The sequence below is a fragment of the Ictidomys tridecemlineatus genome, chromosome 1, assembly GCF_052094955.1.
Source record: "Ictidomys tridecemlineatus isolate mIctTri1 chromosome 1, mIctTri1.hap1, whole genome shotgun sequence".
Lineage (NCBI taxonomy): Eukaryota > Metazoa > Chordata > Mammalia > Rodentia > Sciuridae > Ictidomys > Ictidomys tridecemlineatus.
In genome coordinates, this window is record NC_135477.1 from 35939005 (window position 1) to 35959018 (window position 20014).

The 20014-nt window shown below is 43.7% G+C and overlaps 2 protein-coding genes across 5 annotated transcripts in view; one reads left to right on the forward strand and one right to left on the reverse strand.

The window, feature by feature from the left end:
* Nucleotides 1-20014, forward strand: part of Pank1 (pantothenate kinase 1) — a 68686-nt gene that overhangs the window by 19316 nt on the left and 29356 nt on the right. The gene's annotated exons all lie outside the window — the stretch shown is intronic.
* Nucleotides 12947-16683, reverse strand: LOC144375070 (protein NYNRIN-like). 2 transcript variants are annotated; one of them, XM_078038433.1, is made up of 2 exons: nt 14725-16683; nt 12947-14424 (listed from the first exon to the last, which is right to left on the reverse strand). In XM_078038433.1, the coding sequence occupies exons 1-2, from the start codon at nt 16666-16668 to the stop codon at nt 14083-14085; spliced, it is 2286 nt and encodes a 761-aa protein (XP_077894559.1). In that variant the 5' UTR covers nt 16669-16683; the 3' UTR covers nt 12947-14082. The 2 variants fall into 2 exon arrangements, with proteins under 2 accessions (XP_077894559.1, XP_077894561.1); XM_078038435.1 differs by having other exon boundaries at nt 14114-14424; nt 14907-16683.

Genomic DNA, 20014 nt, shown 5'->3' on the forward strand with positions numbered 1-20014 from the left:
AGGGTCAGAGATGGGGTTCTAACCTTATTCTTCTACGTATGGATAACCAGTCTTCCCAGCTTTATTTGTTAAAAGGCTGTCTTTCCTCCATTGTATGTTTTTGGTACCTTTAGGGTTTGGCATTTTGGGGCCCCTTCATCTCTGACTCCATCTTTTCTCTGCTTCCTCCTGGCCCAGATCCAAGCTAAGAATACATTTACTGGTGCTACCAGAATGGCACCTTAGTACATGGCTTCCTTTGCTTCCTTTTTTTTTTTCTTTTCTTTCTCCAATCATAACTTTAAAACATAGCTTTTATATTGGTATTTCTGTTTCTTGTTTTAATTTATGTGGTTATCTGTGTCAGGGTCAGCCATATGGGTTGCAAAGCAAAGAATGTCTGGGTGCATGACCTAAATACATGAACACTGTTGCCAGAGTTAAAATGGAATGCATGCTACCTTTAAAATGACAGTCACTGGCAGAGAAGAGCTTATTGATGGAATTTAATTATAAGTGGACCTTCTAAATCATAGTGATGGGGTTTAATCATGCATGGAATGATACTTAGAACTGCAAATGCTGCATTTAAAATTTGAAAATCACCTGTGGCACTTATGGTGTAACTTATCCATAAATAATTTCATTAATAAGCAGTTAGATATATTCTGGGAACAGAGGTATCTGCTGGGTCATTACCGTGCGTTGCCCTCAGCTGTCAGCCCGAGTTCTGCCCTCCCATTTGCAAGCAAGGATAGCTCAAACTTCCCTTTCTAGATTTTAAGACATGGTCCAGCTATTTATAGCATTCATTTGGATTCAACTATAATAGTAGTTCTGAACTCAATCAGTGAGAATTATAGTGCGTCTCCCCACCCCCTCCCCTAGGCTCCTGCTCAATTTTTTTTCTGGGCACCATTCCAGTCCCATGGAGTCAGAATCTCTAGGAGACTAGTGATCTGTATTTTTTGTTTTCCCCAGTGCTGGAGCTTGAACCCTGGGACTTGAACATGCTAGGCAAATGCTCTACCACTGATTATACTCCTCCTACCCCTAAAATTCTAATTGGTGTTGGGGATTGAACCAGGTGTGCTTTATCATTGAGCCACATCTCCAGCCCTTTCTATGTTTTGAGACAGAGTCTCACTAAGTTGCTTAGTGCCTTGCTGAGGCTGGCCTTGAACCTACCATTTTCCTGCCTTAGCCTTCCCAGTAACTAGAATTAAAGATATGCAACCCTGCACCTGGGCCATATTGCTGCATTTTGTTCAACTTAAAAATTTATATTTTTTCTTTTGATTTTTCAAAAAAATATTTTCATGTACTGTGCCTATGGTGGCTGATAGATAAATTGGCCTTGAGTGGCAGAGGTGAAACCCAGACTCTACTTTTTTTTTTTCCCTTTGCTGACATGATATTTCTACTTGCATCAGAAGCTCTAAAACAAAAATCCTTCCTATCGTTTTTTTCCCTCTAGCATATGAAAAGATGATCAGCTCTTGTGTTCTTATCTCTGGGCGAGAGGGAGGAAGCTGGGATCTGGGACTGTGACAGCGAAAGAAGGGTTATTATCATACAAGGATGTGTAGCCTTTCCCACACACATGCCTGTGCCCCTTTAAGTGTGGTTTGAATTGCCAAGTTTAACATATGCTTTTTTTTTTCCCCCTCACAGTAATGCGAGTAAGTGCCATGGTTTGCATATGTTTCATGCCTATTAAAACCAATGTTGGAAGTTGACTGTCAGTGTGATGGTGCTGGAAAGTGGGGCCATAGGAGATGATGAGGTCATGCTCCCATGGGAGCATTGTCCTCATGAACAAATTATTGTCTTTTTCCGGAGACTGGGTTAGTTCTCTAAGAGTGGATTGGTTGTTATGAGAACTAGTTACTACAGAGCTAACTTGGCACCTTGCACACTCTGCCATGATGTGATACAGCATGAGGTCCTCATTAGACACTGAGAAGATGCTGGTACCATCCTCTTGGACTTCCTTGCTTCTAGAACCATGAGCTAAGATAAACCTTTTTATTTTATAAATTACCCAACCTCTGGTATTTTGTTACAGCAACTGAAAGAGGACTAAAACAAAGGCAAATCAAGCCTTTTCCACCTGAAGGAATTCCTTTTCTACCTGAAGGAATCTTTGTTTTGTCAAGTGCCTAACTTGTTGAACAACTTGCTTTTTATGGGCAGGCTTCCCTACTCTTCCTCTTTTTGGGGAGGTTACTAGGTATTGAACCACTGAGCTCTATCCCTGGCCCCACTCCCTACGATTAATTAATTAATTAGTTAATTATGTAATTTTTGGTAGTACTGGGGAGTAAACCTAGGGATGCTGTACCACTAAGCTGCATTTGTCAGCCCTTTATATTATTCATTAATTTTTATTTTTAACTTTTTTGCAGCACTGAGGATCAAATCCAGGGCTTCACACATGCTAGGCAAGCATTCTACCACTATAGACCCAGTTTTTATTTTGAGATAGGATCTTACTTAGTTGCTCAGGCTAGACTTGAACTTGCGATCCTCTTGCCTCATTCTCATGAGTCACTAAGATTATAGGCAATGTTAGATATAGTAGAATGTTGCACTAGAAGAAACTGGTGAGGCAAGTGGGTTGTTTTTCCTGGGCAAACCACAGATCTGCTATCTGCTCACTGAAGCAAAGTTAGAACAGTTTCTTTTTCCTTTGCATCATTACAGAGAAACTTTTAAATGAGAGTTTAATCTCATTTAAAATTATAAAGCGGGCTGGGCTTGTAGCTCCGTGGTAAAGCACTTGCCTTGCATGCGTGAGGCCCTGGGTTCGATCCTCAGCACCACATAAAAATAAATAAATAAATAAAGATATTGTGTTCATCTACAATTAAATAAAAATATTTAAAAAAATAAAATAAAATTATAAAGCTTCAATGTGTTGATTGTAAAAACTTGTATGAAAATATCAGAAAAAGCCAGAAGAAGAAAATAACCACTCCCAATCCATGATCCAGAGGTAATAGTTGTAAACATTTGGACCTGAAGTTTCCAGTCATATTTTATGTCCAAATAGCAATTTGGTTTTTAGACAAAACTGTCTCCATGTGAAATGTACCATTTAATCTCTGTTCTTTTTCACATGAACATTCATTCTCATGTTGTGAAAAGCTGTCCAACGAAAAGATGTTCATAGTGATGTGTTGTCTCATGTTAGTGAATAATCATTTGTTTATTCAGCCTTTTATTGTTGGACTGTATATTAGTTTTATCATTATTACAAGTAAAACTTCAATTTTTAAGCTAAATTATGTGGATACGTACATAATTATTTATTTAGGGTAAAGAAGGACCAAGATATCCAGGGGGCTCTGAATCTGGAGCTTTTTTGGGTGTATCTTCACAGAGCCCAGGGGAAGGTAGCACCAGGTTTCACTCACAGTGGTAGGTGTGTGAGTGCTTGGACTCCTGCCAGCTCTAGGTTTTACCACATGACTAAAATTCAAACTAAGGAAATCTGGTATGCATTAATTTGAAAGAAACCATGGCTGATTTCTTTGCATGGAGTATTTAATGTTTAACAGATTGCGCCATGTGCAATAATTACTGGTTTCTTTACAGTGCAACAGAAACCCTTTCATTAAAATTTTCATTCATCACTTTAAAGTCCTTAAATAGTTCCCAGGTTTTCAACTCTTACATTTTCTGCTGTGAAAAGTGTGTTTTTTTGAGAGCTTGTGTGTATTTGGAACAGAACTTTATAACAGGTTACTGTAACTCCATTTATAGATTGGTAAATAAATAAGAAAAGTTCCCACAGATTCTGTCTGTTGGATACTCTCAGTTGCAAGTGACAGATAATTCGGCCCAGATTGGCTGAGCAAAGTGGGAAACTCATTGGTTCATGAAACTGTAAATTGATTCTGATATCTGCTGTCACTGATCTTGGACAATTCCTTGATCTTTCTAAGTCTCAGTTTTCTTAGTTGTAGACAGGAGTTTGAACTTGACCTAAGGTTCCTTTTACCTACTAAAGTTAAATATTTCTGTGTATATACTAGAAATAATTATATCATACTGTTAACCAAACTTACACATAGTGAAAGGAAGACTGTCCTTCCAAGATAAGAAAAAGAAAAAATTCTTTTTTACTGTTTGGAAATCAAACCCAGGGCCTCGCACATGCTAGGAACCGCTGTATCATTGAACTATATCCTCAGCTCAAGATAAGAAATTTTAGAAGAAATATAATTTTATGACACACTTGGATGTAAGTAAACAAGGACTTTCTAACCTATAGAAGTCCTTAGGCAATTTGAACATAATTACTATTAACAGTGTAAGAACATCTTCAAAAGTACTTTAAAATATTTTTCTGTTGATTATACAATACTCAAATATATTTTCCTCATACTAATTTGCTTAACAAATCTTCACAAACAGTGGAGAAAGAAATTTCAATTCTGTTGCTCCTATTCACAATTATTATAGCTAATTCTAACTTAGCTAATTCTTGAGAGAATTGTTACTCTCCATGGCAGTAATAGGTTGTTGAGTCAAACCTGTGCCCAAATGAGTAATTGAACACGGAGAAATGTAGTCACCCTTTGGTTAACGACGGGATATATTCTGTGCCTGTGTTGAGCCATTTTGTTTTTGTGGGCACCTCATAGAACGCACTCACAAACTAAGATGGCCATGTAATTTTATGGGACCACTGTCATACATGTGGTCCTTCGATGACTGAAATGTGCTTGTGCTGCACATCACTGTGGGCATTAGGAAATCTGTCCTCACCAGGAACACTTCTTAATGCTCTGTGGATGGTATAGGGAAATTCAGATTTTACACTTAGTCCTCTACACTGTGAAATCAAGAGGACAACAATTTTTCTCATGGCAGACTCTTTAGTTCTTTACAATTGTTTCTGTGAGGCCAGGTACAGGGGCATCTACCTATATATAATCCCAGCTACTTGGGAGGCTGAGGCAGGAGGATCACAAATTCAAAGCCAGGCTTAGCAATTTAGCAAAACCCTATCTCAAAATAGAAATAAAAAGATCTGGAAATGTAGCTCAGAGGTCGAGCACCCCTGGGTTCAATCCCTAGAACCTGGGAGTAGGGGAGATATTAAAAAAATTGTTTCTGGGGCTGGGGATATAACTCAGTTGGTAGAGTGCATGCACAAGAACCTGAGTTCAATCACCACCACCACACATACACTCACACACAAATTTTTTTCTGTGACTGGAGGAAAAGTTTTCTGGTTCTCCCCTCACTCCCCACCCCTGTGTCTTTCCTCATTTCTTTATTGAGATTTACTGCAGGAAGCATAAAGGTCTCTCAGAAACTATTCTAGTATTCTAAAAAGTCTTGAAGAAACAGGCTTTGTTTTAAAGCAACGTAATCAAAAGAGTATTCAAATATTGATGCCACAATTTTTGAAATGCAGATTCAATTTTACAGTTTTAACTACTACCAGGTTGACAGTTTTCTTCTGGAGGAAGTTTCAGAGAAAAATAAATATAACAGGACCTATATACCTTTTTATTAACACTGAGCTACTACATGTGTTATCAGTAGTAATTACAGCTCCTGTATCTGTTCCTGTTGGACAGAGAGGATTCTGGAGAAATAAACAGCTAAAGACTTTGATGCAGGATATATTACTCAGGATAGCCAAGTGCTATGACTTGGATAAGAGTTTTTAACATGTTCACATGTTAAAGTTTTCATCCCGAGGGTGGCCCAATAGGTAAGAACTGTTAGGAAGTGGAGCCTGGGGTGGGTGATCCTTAAATCATTGGGGGTACACCTCAAAGAAGATTATAAGACCCTAGTATCTTCCCCATCTCTCCTGTTTGTTTCCTGGCTGATGAGGTGAGCGGATTTGTTCCACCTCATACTCCTACCATGATGTGCTGCTTTGCCACAGATTCAAAGCAATGAGGCCACCTGATCTTGGATTAGAATCTCTGGAATCATGAGCCAAAACAAACCTTTTCTTTATATAAGTTAATTATTTCAGGTATTTTATTAGAGCAATAGAATAGCAAATTTATCTGACAGTAAAAAATAACCTTGAAATCTCTGTCTTAAAACAACAAAGGTTTATATCAACACAAATCCATTGAGGTGCAACTGGGAGGTTCCCTATGGCTTATCTTCTTTACTCTGAGACCCAGATAATGGAGCCATCATTAGCTTAAATTTTGTTGGTTATGTTAACAAAGACAGAGTCTTAACGGGTGTGAATCCAGCTGGAAGTGCTCTTGCCTACAAATGACACACATTCTTTCCATTCATATATCACTAGCCAGATTAGGAACGCTGCCCAGCTCAGTTATTAAATATCCAGGAGTTGCAGCCTGACCCCATGGGCCTGGAAGGAAGAGACCAGAAATATTGGCCAGCAGCACTAGTGATTAACACAATTTTCGCTTCTGATGATCAAATATTTGGCACATTCTTCTCTTGTAGGTGAGATACATTCTCCAAAGACTACCCCAAGATCCCACCTGGTCACAGATTCTGGATGATGCCGAATTTAGGCTTTATATTAAGGGATAATACAAAGTCATTTCTATGTCAACTCTGGATATGGTTCCTCTCTATCTAGAGACTACAGACCAAAAATTAGAGTTATCTGCTTTTTATCCCTCACCCCCAATGCAGGCTATATACTAATACAGCAAAACAAAGATTGGAAAATTTGATATACAAGGTTTATTAGTCAGCTTTTATCATTGTGCAAACTATCTGAGAAAAGCAACATAAAAGTAAAAAAGATTTATTTGGGCTCAAAGTTTCAAAGGTTTTAGTCCATGGTCGGCTAGCTTCTTTGCTATTGGCCTGTGTGGTAAGGCAGAACACCTTGGTGGAGAGGGTGTGGTCTAGCAGAGCTACTCACCTCCTGGTGGCCAGAAAGCAAAGGAGAGGGAGAGTCCGGGACTCTCTTAGGGGTCTAGGACAAGATATTCCCTTCTAGGACATGCCCCCAGTGACCTACTTACTCCAAGTAGGCCCCACCTCTTGCAGTTTCTACCACCTCTCAGTAGTCCATTTAATTATGAATGCATCGATGGATTATTGTTGAAATCAGAACCCTCATGATCTGATCATCTCCCCAAAGCCCTATTTCTGAGCATTGCTGCATTGAAGACAAATCCTTCAACATATGAGTCTTTGAGGGACATTCCAGATCCAAACCATAATATACTGCCATTCAGAAAGTGGTGAATAGGAGATACCAAGCAGTCACCGGTCCTCATTCTAAAATGCTAAAGCAGTTCTGGAATCCCTCTGTGTTCCTTTTTTTCTTTTGTAGGTAAAGAATGTTGCTTTGGGACCCCAAGTCTCCCTGGGAGGGCCTCCCAGTTCATTCTTTCTTCAGTCTTTAACTCCACTCTGGGAGGTCTGTCCTTTTCCAATAGCCTACTTGATCGAATCTGTTCAATAAAAATTAGGGAAGGCCATTGTTTTGGACTCAGCTCCGCACTGAGCCCTAACAGACCCAGCTAACAATCAAAATGGAATTACACAACACTTTGATATCACCAAGCTGAAACTAAGCACTTTGTAAGATATCAAGATTAGAGAGATAACACACAGCCCAATTTCTCAAGTAGGCCAATTTTAATAGGCACGATAGTGAAGTTCCTCTGCCTTAGTCCTTACACAAAAGAAATAACCAGAAGTAACCTGATGTTAAACTGTTATTTTTCTATTGTTCTATCTCCTTGTCCCTGCCTTGCAAAAGGAAAGTAACTCTGAAGTGCACGATCAACTTTTTGTTTTTGCTTTTTTTGCTTTCTCTGTCTATAAATCCAAATTCATTTGCTCAGACCACTTAAACACTTATTATTTTGTTTTAGTATTAGGGATTGAACTCAGGGGCACTTTACCACCAAGCTGCATCCTCACCACTTTCTGTGTTGTATTTATTTATTTATTTATTTATTTATTTATTTATTTATTTATTTTTGAGACAGGGTCTCCTTAAGTTGCTGAGGCTGGCCTTAAACTTGTGAGCCTCCTGCCTTAGCCTCTTGAGTCTCTGGGATTATAGGCATGGGCTACTGCACCCAGCAGGGACACTTATTCTATTTTGTGAACAGTGTTGTTCAATTCTAGAATAGAAAATAAAATCAGGCTGGGGATAGAATGTGTGCTTAGTATGTCTAAGGCCCTTGAGTTTGATTCCCAAGGGGTGGGGAGATAGAAAATAAAACCAAATGGTTGAAATTTTGTCTTTAGATAGATGGCAAGTGAACCCCAAAGGTATGCTCTTCTTAGAGGCTATGCAGCTTTCTCATCTGCTTCCTAATTTAGAGTATCAGGGCTCCAGAGTTCTTTTGGGTCTTGAACAGTTCTCCCTGCATTTTTAGTCTCTGGCTCAAAGTTTCCTTGGCAGGGCAAACTTTTCCAAAAGAAGTAGGTATCTTGTCTATTTGTTCCCCGTTATTCCCACATGCCTATAGCGAAGCCATGGATTCTTTTCTAGGTATTCTCCTGGTATTTGCGGTATGCCTTTGTGTTTTTGCTTCCATGCCTTTCCTTGTTGACTTAATGGATGATACTTTGAACCAGTCTGACTTTGTGGGGTGAGCTACACCTTTAGTTTCTCAGACTGAACTGAGAAGCCACAATCTTAACTGCCTTTTTACTTGGAGACACCTTAACCTTTCAGAGGGTTTATAGTGGGTTTGAGAGCCGATTCTGGCCCTTTAGAATGAAAGTGCAAAAGCTGTGTTAAATGCTAATTGACTTTCACTCAAAGACTTTCTCCATTTTTTTTTTTTTTGTTGTTGTTGTTGTTTTATCTGTTGGGAAAGACAAGTAGCACTTTTTCCAACCCTGCAAGTCTGACTTGTTGGATATTAGGCCTTTTGTTCTTTGTTTGTAAACCAGTCAGTTATTTCTGAGCTAATTCTCTCTCAACTTTTGAAATGCAGCCAATAGTGGCCAATAATAGCCACTAACATTTGACTTTCAAATTCTTTCATTGAATATGCTAATTCTTTGGTTACACTATCTGCCACCTAAGTTATCAAAGACAATTGTTTTACCAAATCCTATGGCAGTCTTCAAAATCTCCCCCCTCACTCCTTGCTGCCTGACTTAAGCCGTGGCCACACTCCACTTCAAGTCTTCAAGTGTCAGAACAGAGAGGTTCTATTACACTGACAAATGACACCCAAATCTCAGTATTTTTTTAAAGGTTTATTTATTTCTGCTATCAAAGAACAGAATTATGACAGTGTAATTTAACAATCCAAATTGGCTTCATTTTAAATTTTAAAATCAGGTATCACTTCATTCCATAAAACAGAATCAGTTTTCCTATGAGCCAAGCACTCATCAAAAATAATTTGATGATTAACATCAGATTATTTATTTTGCTTACACAAAATAAGGACAAGGGAACTTCATTATTTCGCCAGTTGAGAATGGCTATTCTCCTTCCAATCCAGATATTTCTTGGAGGACCAGATATGTCAGCTTGGTTTGATTGACTCCATGTTTTGTTTTTTTCCCCCCCGGAATATTGTCTCTGTTGAAAAACTGGCTTCACAAAGAAGGTGGCAGCAGGAAAATTTCAGAATCCAAAGCTTAAAAATAAGTCTTGGGCAGTGTGGGGTTATTTTCTGCCTCTGAGGGGGATCGTCAGGTGTCCGAGGCCTGGGGACAGAGGCAAAGTCCCTAGCCGCCCATCTAGGAGATGTCATTCTCAGTAGCGTCTGGTGTCTGACCTGTTCTCGCCCAGGATGACGGTGGGTAAGGAGCAGCAGGTCACAGGGGCCCCTGACCCTCTGGGAGACAGAGCTTTCCCTGGGCAGACCCCTGGGCTGAGGGTCAGCGGCCAGGGGAGAATCAACGACTGTCTCCGCCTGTGGTCCCTGAGGTCCTGGAGCAGGGATGCAGGAGGCAGCCAGTGTCACAAGATGTCCCCGTCCCCAGCCAGGCCGGATGCCTGGCTAAGCAAGGAGAAAGACGGTGTCCCTCCTCAGGGCTTGGCCCCTGCACCTGGTCTCACTTCTTCCCCGGCACCACCTGGAAGGGGAGGAAGTGACACCCAGGGGAAGGCCAGGAAGTGAGGCCACCGTCACATTCAAGTTCAGGGTGCGACAGCTCAGTCTGCCTCCCAACAGGCCCCATACTCGGCTCCCCTTCATCGGCCACATCCCTTCTGAGAGTCACGCCCTGCCCTTTATAGGCACAAGGACCCAGAAGTTCCAGGGACACGTCCATGTTTAGGCCCCCGGATCTGGAAGTTCCTCAGGCACACGTCCATGTTTAAGCCCCAGGATCCAGAAGTTCGATGGGTACACGTCCATATTTAGGCCCTCAGATCTGGAAGTTCCTCAGGCGCATATCCATGTTTAGGCCATAGCATCCAGAAGTGCCTCAGGTGCATGTCCATGTTTAGGCTCACGGATTCGGAAGTTCCTCAGGTGCATGTCCATATTTAAGCCCCCGGATCCGGAAGTTCCTCGGGTGCACGTCCATGTTTAAGCCCCCAGGTCCAGAAGTTCCTCAGGCATCCATGTTTAGTCTCTGGGATCCAGAAATGCCTCAGTCCTCCATGTTTAGGCCCCCAGATCCAGAAGTTCCTCAGGGGCATGTCCATGCTTAGGCTCTAGAATCCCGGAAGTTCCTTTGGTGCACATCCATGTTGAGACTCTAGGATTCGGAAGTTCCTCAGGCGTCCATGTTTAGGCCCTCGGATCCGGAAGTTCTTCGGGCGCACGTCCATGTTTAGGACCCTGGATCCGAAAGTTCCTCAGGCATCCATGTTTAGGCTCTAGAACCCAGAAGTGCCTCAGGCATCCATGTTTAGGCCCCAGGATCTGGAATGCCTCAAGCATCCATGTTTAGGCCCCCAGGGTCAGAAGTTCCTCAAGTGCGCGTCCATATTTAGGCTCTAGGATCCAGAAGTTCCTCGGTCCTCCATGTTTAGGCTGTAGCATCCGGAAGTTCCTCAGGCTCATGTCCATGTTTAAGCCCCAGGATCCGGAAGTTCCTTGGGTGCACATCCATGTTTAAACCCCCAGGTCCGGAAGTTCCTTAGGCATCCATGTTTAGGCTCTGGGATCAAGAAGTGCCTCAGGCATCCATGTTTAGGCCCTCGGAAGTTCCTCAGGCGGAAGTTCCTCAGGCGCACATCCATGTTTAAGCCCCTGGAACCGGAAGTTCATCAGGCGCACATCCATGTTTAGGCTCTGGGATCCAGAAGTTCCTTTGGTGAACGTCCATGTTGAGACTCTAAGATCCAGAAATGCCTCAGGCGTCCATGTTTAGGCTCCAGTATCTGGAATGCCTTAGGCATCCATGTTTGGCCCTCGGATCCGGAAGTTCCTCAGGCACATGTCCATGTTTAAGCCCCTGGATCTAGAAGTTCCTCAGGTGCACGTTCATGTTTAGGTCCCCAGATCCGGAAGTTCCTCAAGCATCCATGTTTAGGCTCTAGGATCTGGAAGTTCCTCAGTCCTCCATGTTTAGTCCATAGCTTGTGGAAGTTCCTCAGGCACACGTTCATGTTTAAGCCCAGGATCCGTCCATGTTGTTTTAACCTGATCTCTTGGAGCCTAGTGCAGGAGCTTACTACAAAACAATGAGCCCCCGTAATTTTTGTTCAACTCTTGTTTCTGAAAGTCTTGTGAAGTTTCAGTCTGTTTTCCTGCTGAATATTGATAATGAATATTCAGGAAATTAAGCAAAGAAATGACATCTGGTTTAGGAAGGAAGAGTAAGGGGTGATTATCAGCATTCTGTGTCTAGAAACAGCATCCCTTCTGCCAAAAAGAACAGGCGCCTCTTATCTGTAGCTCAGCTGAATTGATCAAAGCCTCTGGATATCCTGGAGTTTGTAACAAGCATGAGTCATGGATGGAAGAGCTCAGATGTTCTTCCTCCCCTTTCTCTTCTAATTAGGCAGATCATGGTATCAGGAAGATGAATAGAACTATACATGTAAATTGACAGTGACCTGAAAAAACATTATGATGTGAGTAGAAGAGCATTTATATTTTTCATGAAAGTAAGAAGTGAACTTAAGTAACCAGGCATGATGATGCAAGCCCCTCAGAAGGCAGGAGGGTCACAAGTTCAAGGACATCCTCTGTAACCTAACAAGACTCTGGCTCAAAAGAAAAAGAAAAGAAAAACGACTGGAGATGGAGCTAAGTGGTAGAGCACTTGCTTGCCATGGGGGAGGCTCTAGGTTTAATCCCCAGTACTGGGGGTGAATGAATGAACATAAGTTAAGAAAAGCAGTTCCTTCCTTCCTTCCTTCCTTCCTTCATTTTCAGTGCTGGAGATTGAATCTAGGGCCTCACACATGATAGGCAAGTGCTCTATCACTGAGCACTAAGCTATATCCCTCATCCCCTAAAATTTGTGATTTCTATTGCCACTTAAACTAACACAAGAATTCCAAGCCTTGTTCCCTCTTAACTTAGACTGCTGATGTATATTGAATTGAATTTTAAAATTCCATACCCCTCCCTGCATTGCCAGTAGATGCTTTGAAATGGCTCAAAAATGATCATGCGGTGAAGCAGGAAGAAGAAACCGGGTTCTAAATAAGTTATAAAATGTTTAGATTTCCACTGCAGTATTTTTAAGAGTGAGACCTCTTTTTAGTTGCTGTACTTAGCAAGAGGCAACCAAATAAAAGAGTATGTGAGGGCTCTTCCTCTTGGAGGAATACTGGGTTTCTGATGTAGAACTAGATTATTTCTATAGGTTTTACATAGCTTGGTTTGTCTATGCAGTGCTGAGATATCTTCTGTTTTACATTATTACTGTTTTTTTCTTTTTCTTTTTTTAATTTCTGCTTGTATGACAGTATAAAATTTCCCCCTCTTCTCCCCGGGATCTCTAGCTTCTACACTCACAGCCTGCTACTCCCTGTCCACATTAACAACTTGAACTCTTGAAAGACCCCCGAGACCCCAACCCAGAATGGAACACGCGAGTCACTGGATGCAATCAGCAGGAGGAATTTATTCACATAGGCGCCTATGGATGCAAAGCAGAACCTCAGCCGTGGCTTAGGCAGCTTGCATGCATGGGCTCGGGGTTACAGGATTTTTATAGGCTGCAAGGGACAAGATTCCAACGTGGCACAGTAACAGCTATTTCATTGGCCCCCGTGACAGCTTAGCACAGTAACAGCTATTTCATTGGCCCCCTCTCAAGCTCCCCTAAAAGTGGTTATAGGGGGGCAGAGTGGTTTTGGAGACCCCACCCACGTGTTCCTATTTTTGTCCTCTTTTGCTCATGTTTGCCCCTCTGGAACATCTCGTGGTTTCTTAACTGTCTGGGACATCTTGCGGTTTTGACATGAGGGTATTAACGTATGGGTTACAACATGGGGGGTGTGGGGCATGGGTTGCGGTTAGGAGGAAGCATCTTGTGACTGCAGAGCAAAACGTTATATTTCTTAACATTAAGCTTAAGGCTTTGAGGCTGGGGTCTTTCATTCCCCCCTTTTCTTTTATCAGGGATATAATCTTATATCCATAGATCTGCCTGTTCGGGTTCAGATTCAGCCTGTTGTTGAAACAAGTGATATTGCTGGGTAAGGACCATGGTTTGTACTACAGAAAGCCTGTCTTTTATAAACTGCATCAATTTGTTAAAAATACAGGGTCCAAACATTAAAATCAACAGCAAGAGGATCAAGGGTCCAGCTATGGTAGACAATAGAGTAGTTAGCCATGGGGACTTATTGAACCAGCCTTCAAACCAACTTTGAGAGCTCCGCAGGGATCTTTCCCGTGCATCTAGTCTTTTTTCTGAGTTTTGTCATGGATTCCCTTACTACCCCTGTATGATCTGTGTAAAAGCAACAATTTTTTTTTTTTTTTTAGGGCAGCACAAAGCTCTCCTTCCTTTAAGAACAATAAGTCTAGACCCCGTCTATTTTGCAATATTACCTCTGATAAGGAGGTTAAAGATTTTTCTAAAGCAGTTACAGAGGTTTCTATTGCCCTCAGATCTTGCTGTACTGCGGCTTCTAGGATCCCCAACTGTCTGGGACTTTCGGGGGTGCGGGGGGGTTATACAAGTGGTGCCTGGCAGCTGACATGGGGAGAGCTAGACATAAAGTGAATAAAGTCAGCAGCGAGTGAGTCTTATCTTTAGCGGGTTTTGAGTGCGCTGCAATTTCCATCCTGAAGAGGTGCTGGTGGATTCCAGTGGATGAGCAGTCTTTACATGAGAGGCGTGGATCCAAGCAGAGATGCCGTCCACTTTGACTGCAGTAGGAGTCGTCAGCAGGACAGTGTAGGGTCCTTTCCACCGTGGTTCAAGGTTCTTGCTCTGGTGTCTGCGTACCCAGACGGTGTCTCCGACTTTGAAGGGATGTGGCAGCGATGGGGTTTTAAGTTCCTCTTTGTATGCTGCGGCTAAAGGCTTCCAGACCTCGTTCTGAACCAGCTGCAAGGCACGCAAATGAGTCTGCATAGATGGGGCGAGGGAGGCACAGGTTTCAGTTTCATAAAAGTTAACAGCAGGTGGTGGGGCACCGTACAGAATCTCAAATGGGGTTAGTCCCTGTGGGCCTGGGGTATTTCGGGCCCGATATAAGGCTAAAGGCAGGAGCTGTACCCAGTCTCTAGTGCCAGTTTCAAGCGTTAATTTGGTCAAGGTCTCCTTAATAGTTCTATTTATTCTTTCTACCTGTCCTGAACTTTGGGGTCTGTAAGTACAATGTAATTTCCAATTGATCCCCAATATATTGGCCACCATCTGACTTACCTGGGAAACGAAGGCAGGCCCGTTATCCGATCCAATTGTCCCAGGTACCCCATACCTGGGAAAAATCTCTTCTAATAATTTCTTTGCAACCACCTTAGCAGTTTCATGTCGAGTCGGGAATGCTTCTGCCCATCCGGAGAAGGTATCAACAAAAACTAGAAGATACTTATAGCCATACATACCTGGTTTGATTTCAGTAAAGTCTATTTCCCAATGGGTTCCAGGTTTATGCCCTTTTATTCGAATTCCGATTCCAATCTTGTTTTTACCAGCATTTACCTGGGCACATGCTTGACAATTTTCTGCTGTCTGGCGAAGAAGTTGATCCCTGTTTGGGAGATATAAAGTACCTTCCCCGCGGTCTAAAAGTTCTTTTATCTTTTTAGCTCCAAGGTGTGTGAGTCTGTGTAGGGACTTCATTAGTTGTTTTGCATCTTTAAGGGGCATGATAGTCTTTCCTTGATATTTCCAGGTATTGTCCTCTGGGCTGTAGGTAGCCCCCAGTCTCTGTATGACATTTAAGTCCTTGTCTTCATAGACCCATTGTTCTTCGTGGTTAGCATGCGGTGGGTCTACTTGTTGGGGCAATAGAGTCATTATTAAGAGCTGTGGCCCTAGAGCTGCTTTCTTGGCTGTCTCATCTGCTAATCTGTTCCCTTTGGCCTCTGGAGTGTCTTTTTTCTGATGGCCGGGACAATGCATGATACTTAATTTCTTAGGCAAAAATAAGGCTTTAAGTAAAGCTAATATTTCAGTCTTATTTTTGATTTCTTTTCCTTCTGAGGTCAGTAATCCTCGGCACTTGTAAATTTCCCCATGTATATGAGCAGTGGCAAAAGCATATCTGCTGTCTGTGTATACATTTAGCTTTTTCCCCTCTGCCAGCTTTAAGGCTTGAGTCAGAGCTATCAGTTCTGCCCGCTGAGCTGACGTCCCGCCCGGAAGCGCACTCGCCCATATTACCTCAGATTTAGTGGTGATGGCCGCTCCTGCTCGTCGTTCTCCATTGAGCAGATAACTGCTTCCATCTGTATACCAGACTAGCTCCGCATCCTTCATTGGTTGGTCTGTGAGGTCTGGCCGGGTCCCCTGTGTTTCTGCAAGAATCTGCTGGCAGTTGTGAGGATCTGCCTTTTCCGGGAGCGGCAGGAGGGTTGCTGGATTTAATGTCACCAAGGGGCCGAACTGGATCCGGTCAGTATCCAATAACAAAGACTGGTAATGGGTGAGCCGGGCATTTGACATCCAGCGGTCGGGTGGCTGGCGAATTATGGTTTCAATGGCATGAGGGGTTAATAGGGTTAATGGCTGTCCCAAAGTCAGTTTGGTGGCATCCTTAATCAGAAGAGCCACAGCTGCTATCATCCGGAGGCAAGGTGGCCATCCGGCTGCCACTGGATCCAATTTCTTTGACAGGTAGGCTATAGGGCGCCTCCAGGGTCCCAGTTTTTGGGTTAAAACCCCTTTTGCATAGCCCTGTTTTTCATCTATAAACAGATCAAAAGGCTTGGTAATGTCTGGCAGGCCTAAGGCGGGGGCTGACAGAAGAGCCAATTTAATTTGTTCAAATGCCAGTTGATGTTCCTCAGTCCAGGTAAAGGAAGTACCTGGTTTAGTCAGTGGATACAAGGGGGCTGCTATCTCAGCAAACCCAGGAATCCAGAGTCTGCAGAAACCTGCGGTTCCTAGAAACTCCCGCAGCTGCTTGGGACTCTGGGGGGTTGGTATATTTGAGATAGTCTCTTTCCTGGCAACTGTCAGCCAGCGCTGACCATCGTAAAGTTCATAGCCAAGATAGGTAACCTTTGTCTGACAGATTTGGGCCTTCTTTGCTGATGCCCTGTACCCCAGTAGTCCCAAGGTTTGCAACAATTCTTTCGTACCTGTTAGGCAGTCTTCTTCGGAGGTTGCAGCCAACAAGATATCATCCACATATTGAAGCATAATTAAGGAAGGGTGTCTTACCCGAAATTCAGCCAAATCCTGGTGCAGAGCCTCATCAAAGAGTGTTGGGCTGTTTTTAAATCCTTGTGGTAGTCTCGTCCAAGTCAGCTGTCCAGAAACCCTTTCCTCGGGATCTTTCCATTCGAATGCAAAAAGGGCCTGACTTTGGGGAGACAGTCTTAGGCAGAAAAAGGCATCTTTTAGGTCCAAAACAGTATACCAGGTATGGGTCGGAGGCAAGGTGCTGAGGAGATTGTAGGGATTTGGCACTGTGGGGTGAATGTCTTCTACCCTTTTGTTAACTTCCCTTAAGTCCTGAACCGGTCGATAATCATTAGTCCCTGGCTTTTTGACCGGTAGCAGCGGGGTGTTCCAGGGCGACCGGCAAGATGTTAGAATGCCTTGATCTAGGAGGCGTTTGATATGCGGCTTGATGCCTTGGTAGGCCTCCCTTGACATAGGATATTGTTTAATATTAATAGGAGTTGCAGTGGCTTTTAGCTGTATGACTAGTGGAGGTTGTTGTCTAGCCATTCCCATTCCTCCAGTTTCTGCCCAGGCCTCCGGGTAGGAACTAAGCCAATAGTCCATGTTTTTAATAGGTAGTGAGGACTTATCAAAAAGTTTGTATTCATCTTCTAGTTTGAAAGTCAATACATGCAAGGGGGTCTGGTTTGGCCCGGTAATAGAGACACCCCCGTCCTTGAAATAAATTTGGGCCCTCAATTTGGTTAACAGGTCTCTTCCTAATAGTGGATATGGACAATCAGGCACATGTAGAAACGAATGAGAAACCTTACCTGTGGCAAGGTGTACTTCTCTTTCGGTAGTCCATCGGTATGGTTTGCTCCCGGTGGCACCTTGGACCCATGTTGTTCTGTGGCTTATGGGTCCTGGTGCTTGCGTCAGCACTGAATGTTGGGCTCCCGTATCCACTAGGAAGGTCACAGGTTGCCCCCCCACTTGTAGAGTTACTCGGGGCTCAGGGGGGAGCTCCTGGCCCTGACTCCTTCAGTCTTCATCTAATGCTAGTAACTGCGAGGCCCGACCTCTTTTGGGGTTGGGGGGTCTCTTTGGGCAATCCTTTACCCAGTGTCCTCTTTCTTTACAGTAGGCACATTGGTCTCGGTCTACACGGGGCCTGCTCCGTTCCCTGTCCTGACTCACTTTGTCTCCCTGACGTCCTGCCTGAACTACAGTGGCCAATATTTTGCTTAGTTCCCTGTTACGCTTTCGATCACTTTCTCTTTCCCTTTTGTCTGACTCTTCTCTAAGCTTAAGGTCTCGTTCTTCTTGCATCTTCCTGATTCTATCCTCTCGTTCCTCTGGGGTTTCTCTCTTGTTAAATATCTTTTCTGCTTCCTTCAGCAAATCTGTTAGAGAGAAATCCTGCAAATTATCCAGTCTTTGCAACTTAGTTCTGATGTCTGGGGCAGATTGCCAAATAAATGCCATAGAGACATTTCCTTTCTGGTCCTCACTATCAGGATCGAAGGGAGTGAACCTCCGATATGCCTCCTTTAGTCTTTCTAAAAATGCTCTTGGGCTCTCCTCTGTTCCCTGAATAGTTTGTCTTACCTGGGCCAAATTAGTGGGCCGACGCCCTGCCCCTTGGAGACCCGCTATGAGTAACTGGCGATAGAGACGTAGGTGGTTCCTACCTGCTTCAGTGGTATAGTCCCAGTTTGGCCGGGTTAAAGGAAAAGCCTCGTTAATCAAATTTGGGAGTTGGGTAGGTCGCCCATCATCCCCTGGTACATTTTTGCGAGCTTCCAAAAGAACTTTTTGTTTCTCCTTGGCTGGTGAGTCACTAGAATAGATTCAATCAGAGAGGTTAAAGCTACAGGGTCTTTAGCAAAGGAAGGATTATGAGTTTTCCAGTTATAAAGGTCAGAGGCTGAGAATGGCCAATACTGATATTGGCCATTGGGACCCCCCATTTGCCGCAGGGGGAGAACTCTAGAAGTGTCCCCTGGTGCAGTGTGATCCCGTCGTCCTCGGAGCTGTCCCACCATGGGGGATGGATCTGGGGGAGCACTGGCTGTTGGACCCTCTTGGTCATCTTCTTCTTCCTCCGAGGAAGGTGGATTGGACCCAAGGGCTGGCAAGGGCTGGGGCTGATAAGGAGGAGGCTCATCAGCTAGCAGGTCAATTAGGGCTGAGTCTTCTGGTGGCAAAACCTTCTTTGGTGTTGCCCCTGGCTTAGTTGAAGTTTCAGATTTGTCGAGAACAGGGTAAAGTTGGGAGGTTTGAGGGGGTAGAAGAGGAGGAACTGGAAGGAGAGGGGCAGAGGGCTCGAGGGGAGAAGAAGAAGAAGGAGACTTAGGAGGAGAGAAAGGAGCTACCCAGGAGGGTGGCGTGGAAGCTAAATCTTCCCAAGTAATAATATAGGGTATTTGATCAGGGTGTCCCTGAGGACCTTGGATGAAGATTCGAGACTTCACCTGTAAGATAGAATCAATGTTAAAGGTTCCTTCAGGAGGCCAGCTGGTATTGAATGTAGGCCATTCTGAGGCACAGAGAGTTTTCCATTTCTTCTTTTTGACCGTCACGGACAAGTTGTTTGCGCGCTTTTGGACGTCCTGCCAATGATCTAGAGTAAGGCTCAAAGGGGTAGTTAGGGTGTTCCCCATATTTCTTTCAGACAGAAAGTAGACAGACAGACACAGTAGTACAAAGACGAGACCGAACGGGACGAGCGCTGCGAGGTGCCGGCAGAAACCGAATTCAGATGGCTTGGGAGAAGTTAGTACTTCTCTTTCGCCTACAAAGACAGTGTATCCTTCAGATACACTGGGGGCCCCGAAAAAATGGACCCCTCGGATCCCTGGGACGTCTCCCAGGGTGGCAGGGGAGAAGTCCGAGCCAAACCTCAAATTAGCTCCTTCTCAAGCTGCCTTCAGATACTGAGCTACGCGTAGACTTCAGAATACAGACGCTGCGCAAGACATTAAACATAGAGACAAACATAGAGACAGAGAGCTCGTATTTGCCGGCTTACCTCCCAGTGAAGTCGAGTGTCCTCCGGATTTGGGTCTGGGTCGTTCCGGTGATCCCGGACGAGCCCCCAAATGAAAGACCCCCGAGACCCCAACCCAGAATGGAACACGCGAGTCACTGGATGCAATCAGCAGGAGGAATTTATTCACATAGGCGCCTATGGATGCAAAGCAGAACCTCAGCCGTGGCTTAGGCAGCTTGCATGCATGGGCTCGGGGTTACAGGATTTTTATAGGCTGCAAGGGACAAGATTCCAACGTGGCACAGTAACAGCTATTTCATTGGCCCCCGTGACAGCTTAGCACAGTAACAGCTATTTCATTGGCCCCCTCTCAAGCTCCCCTAA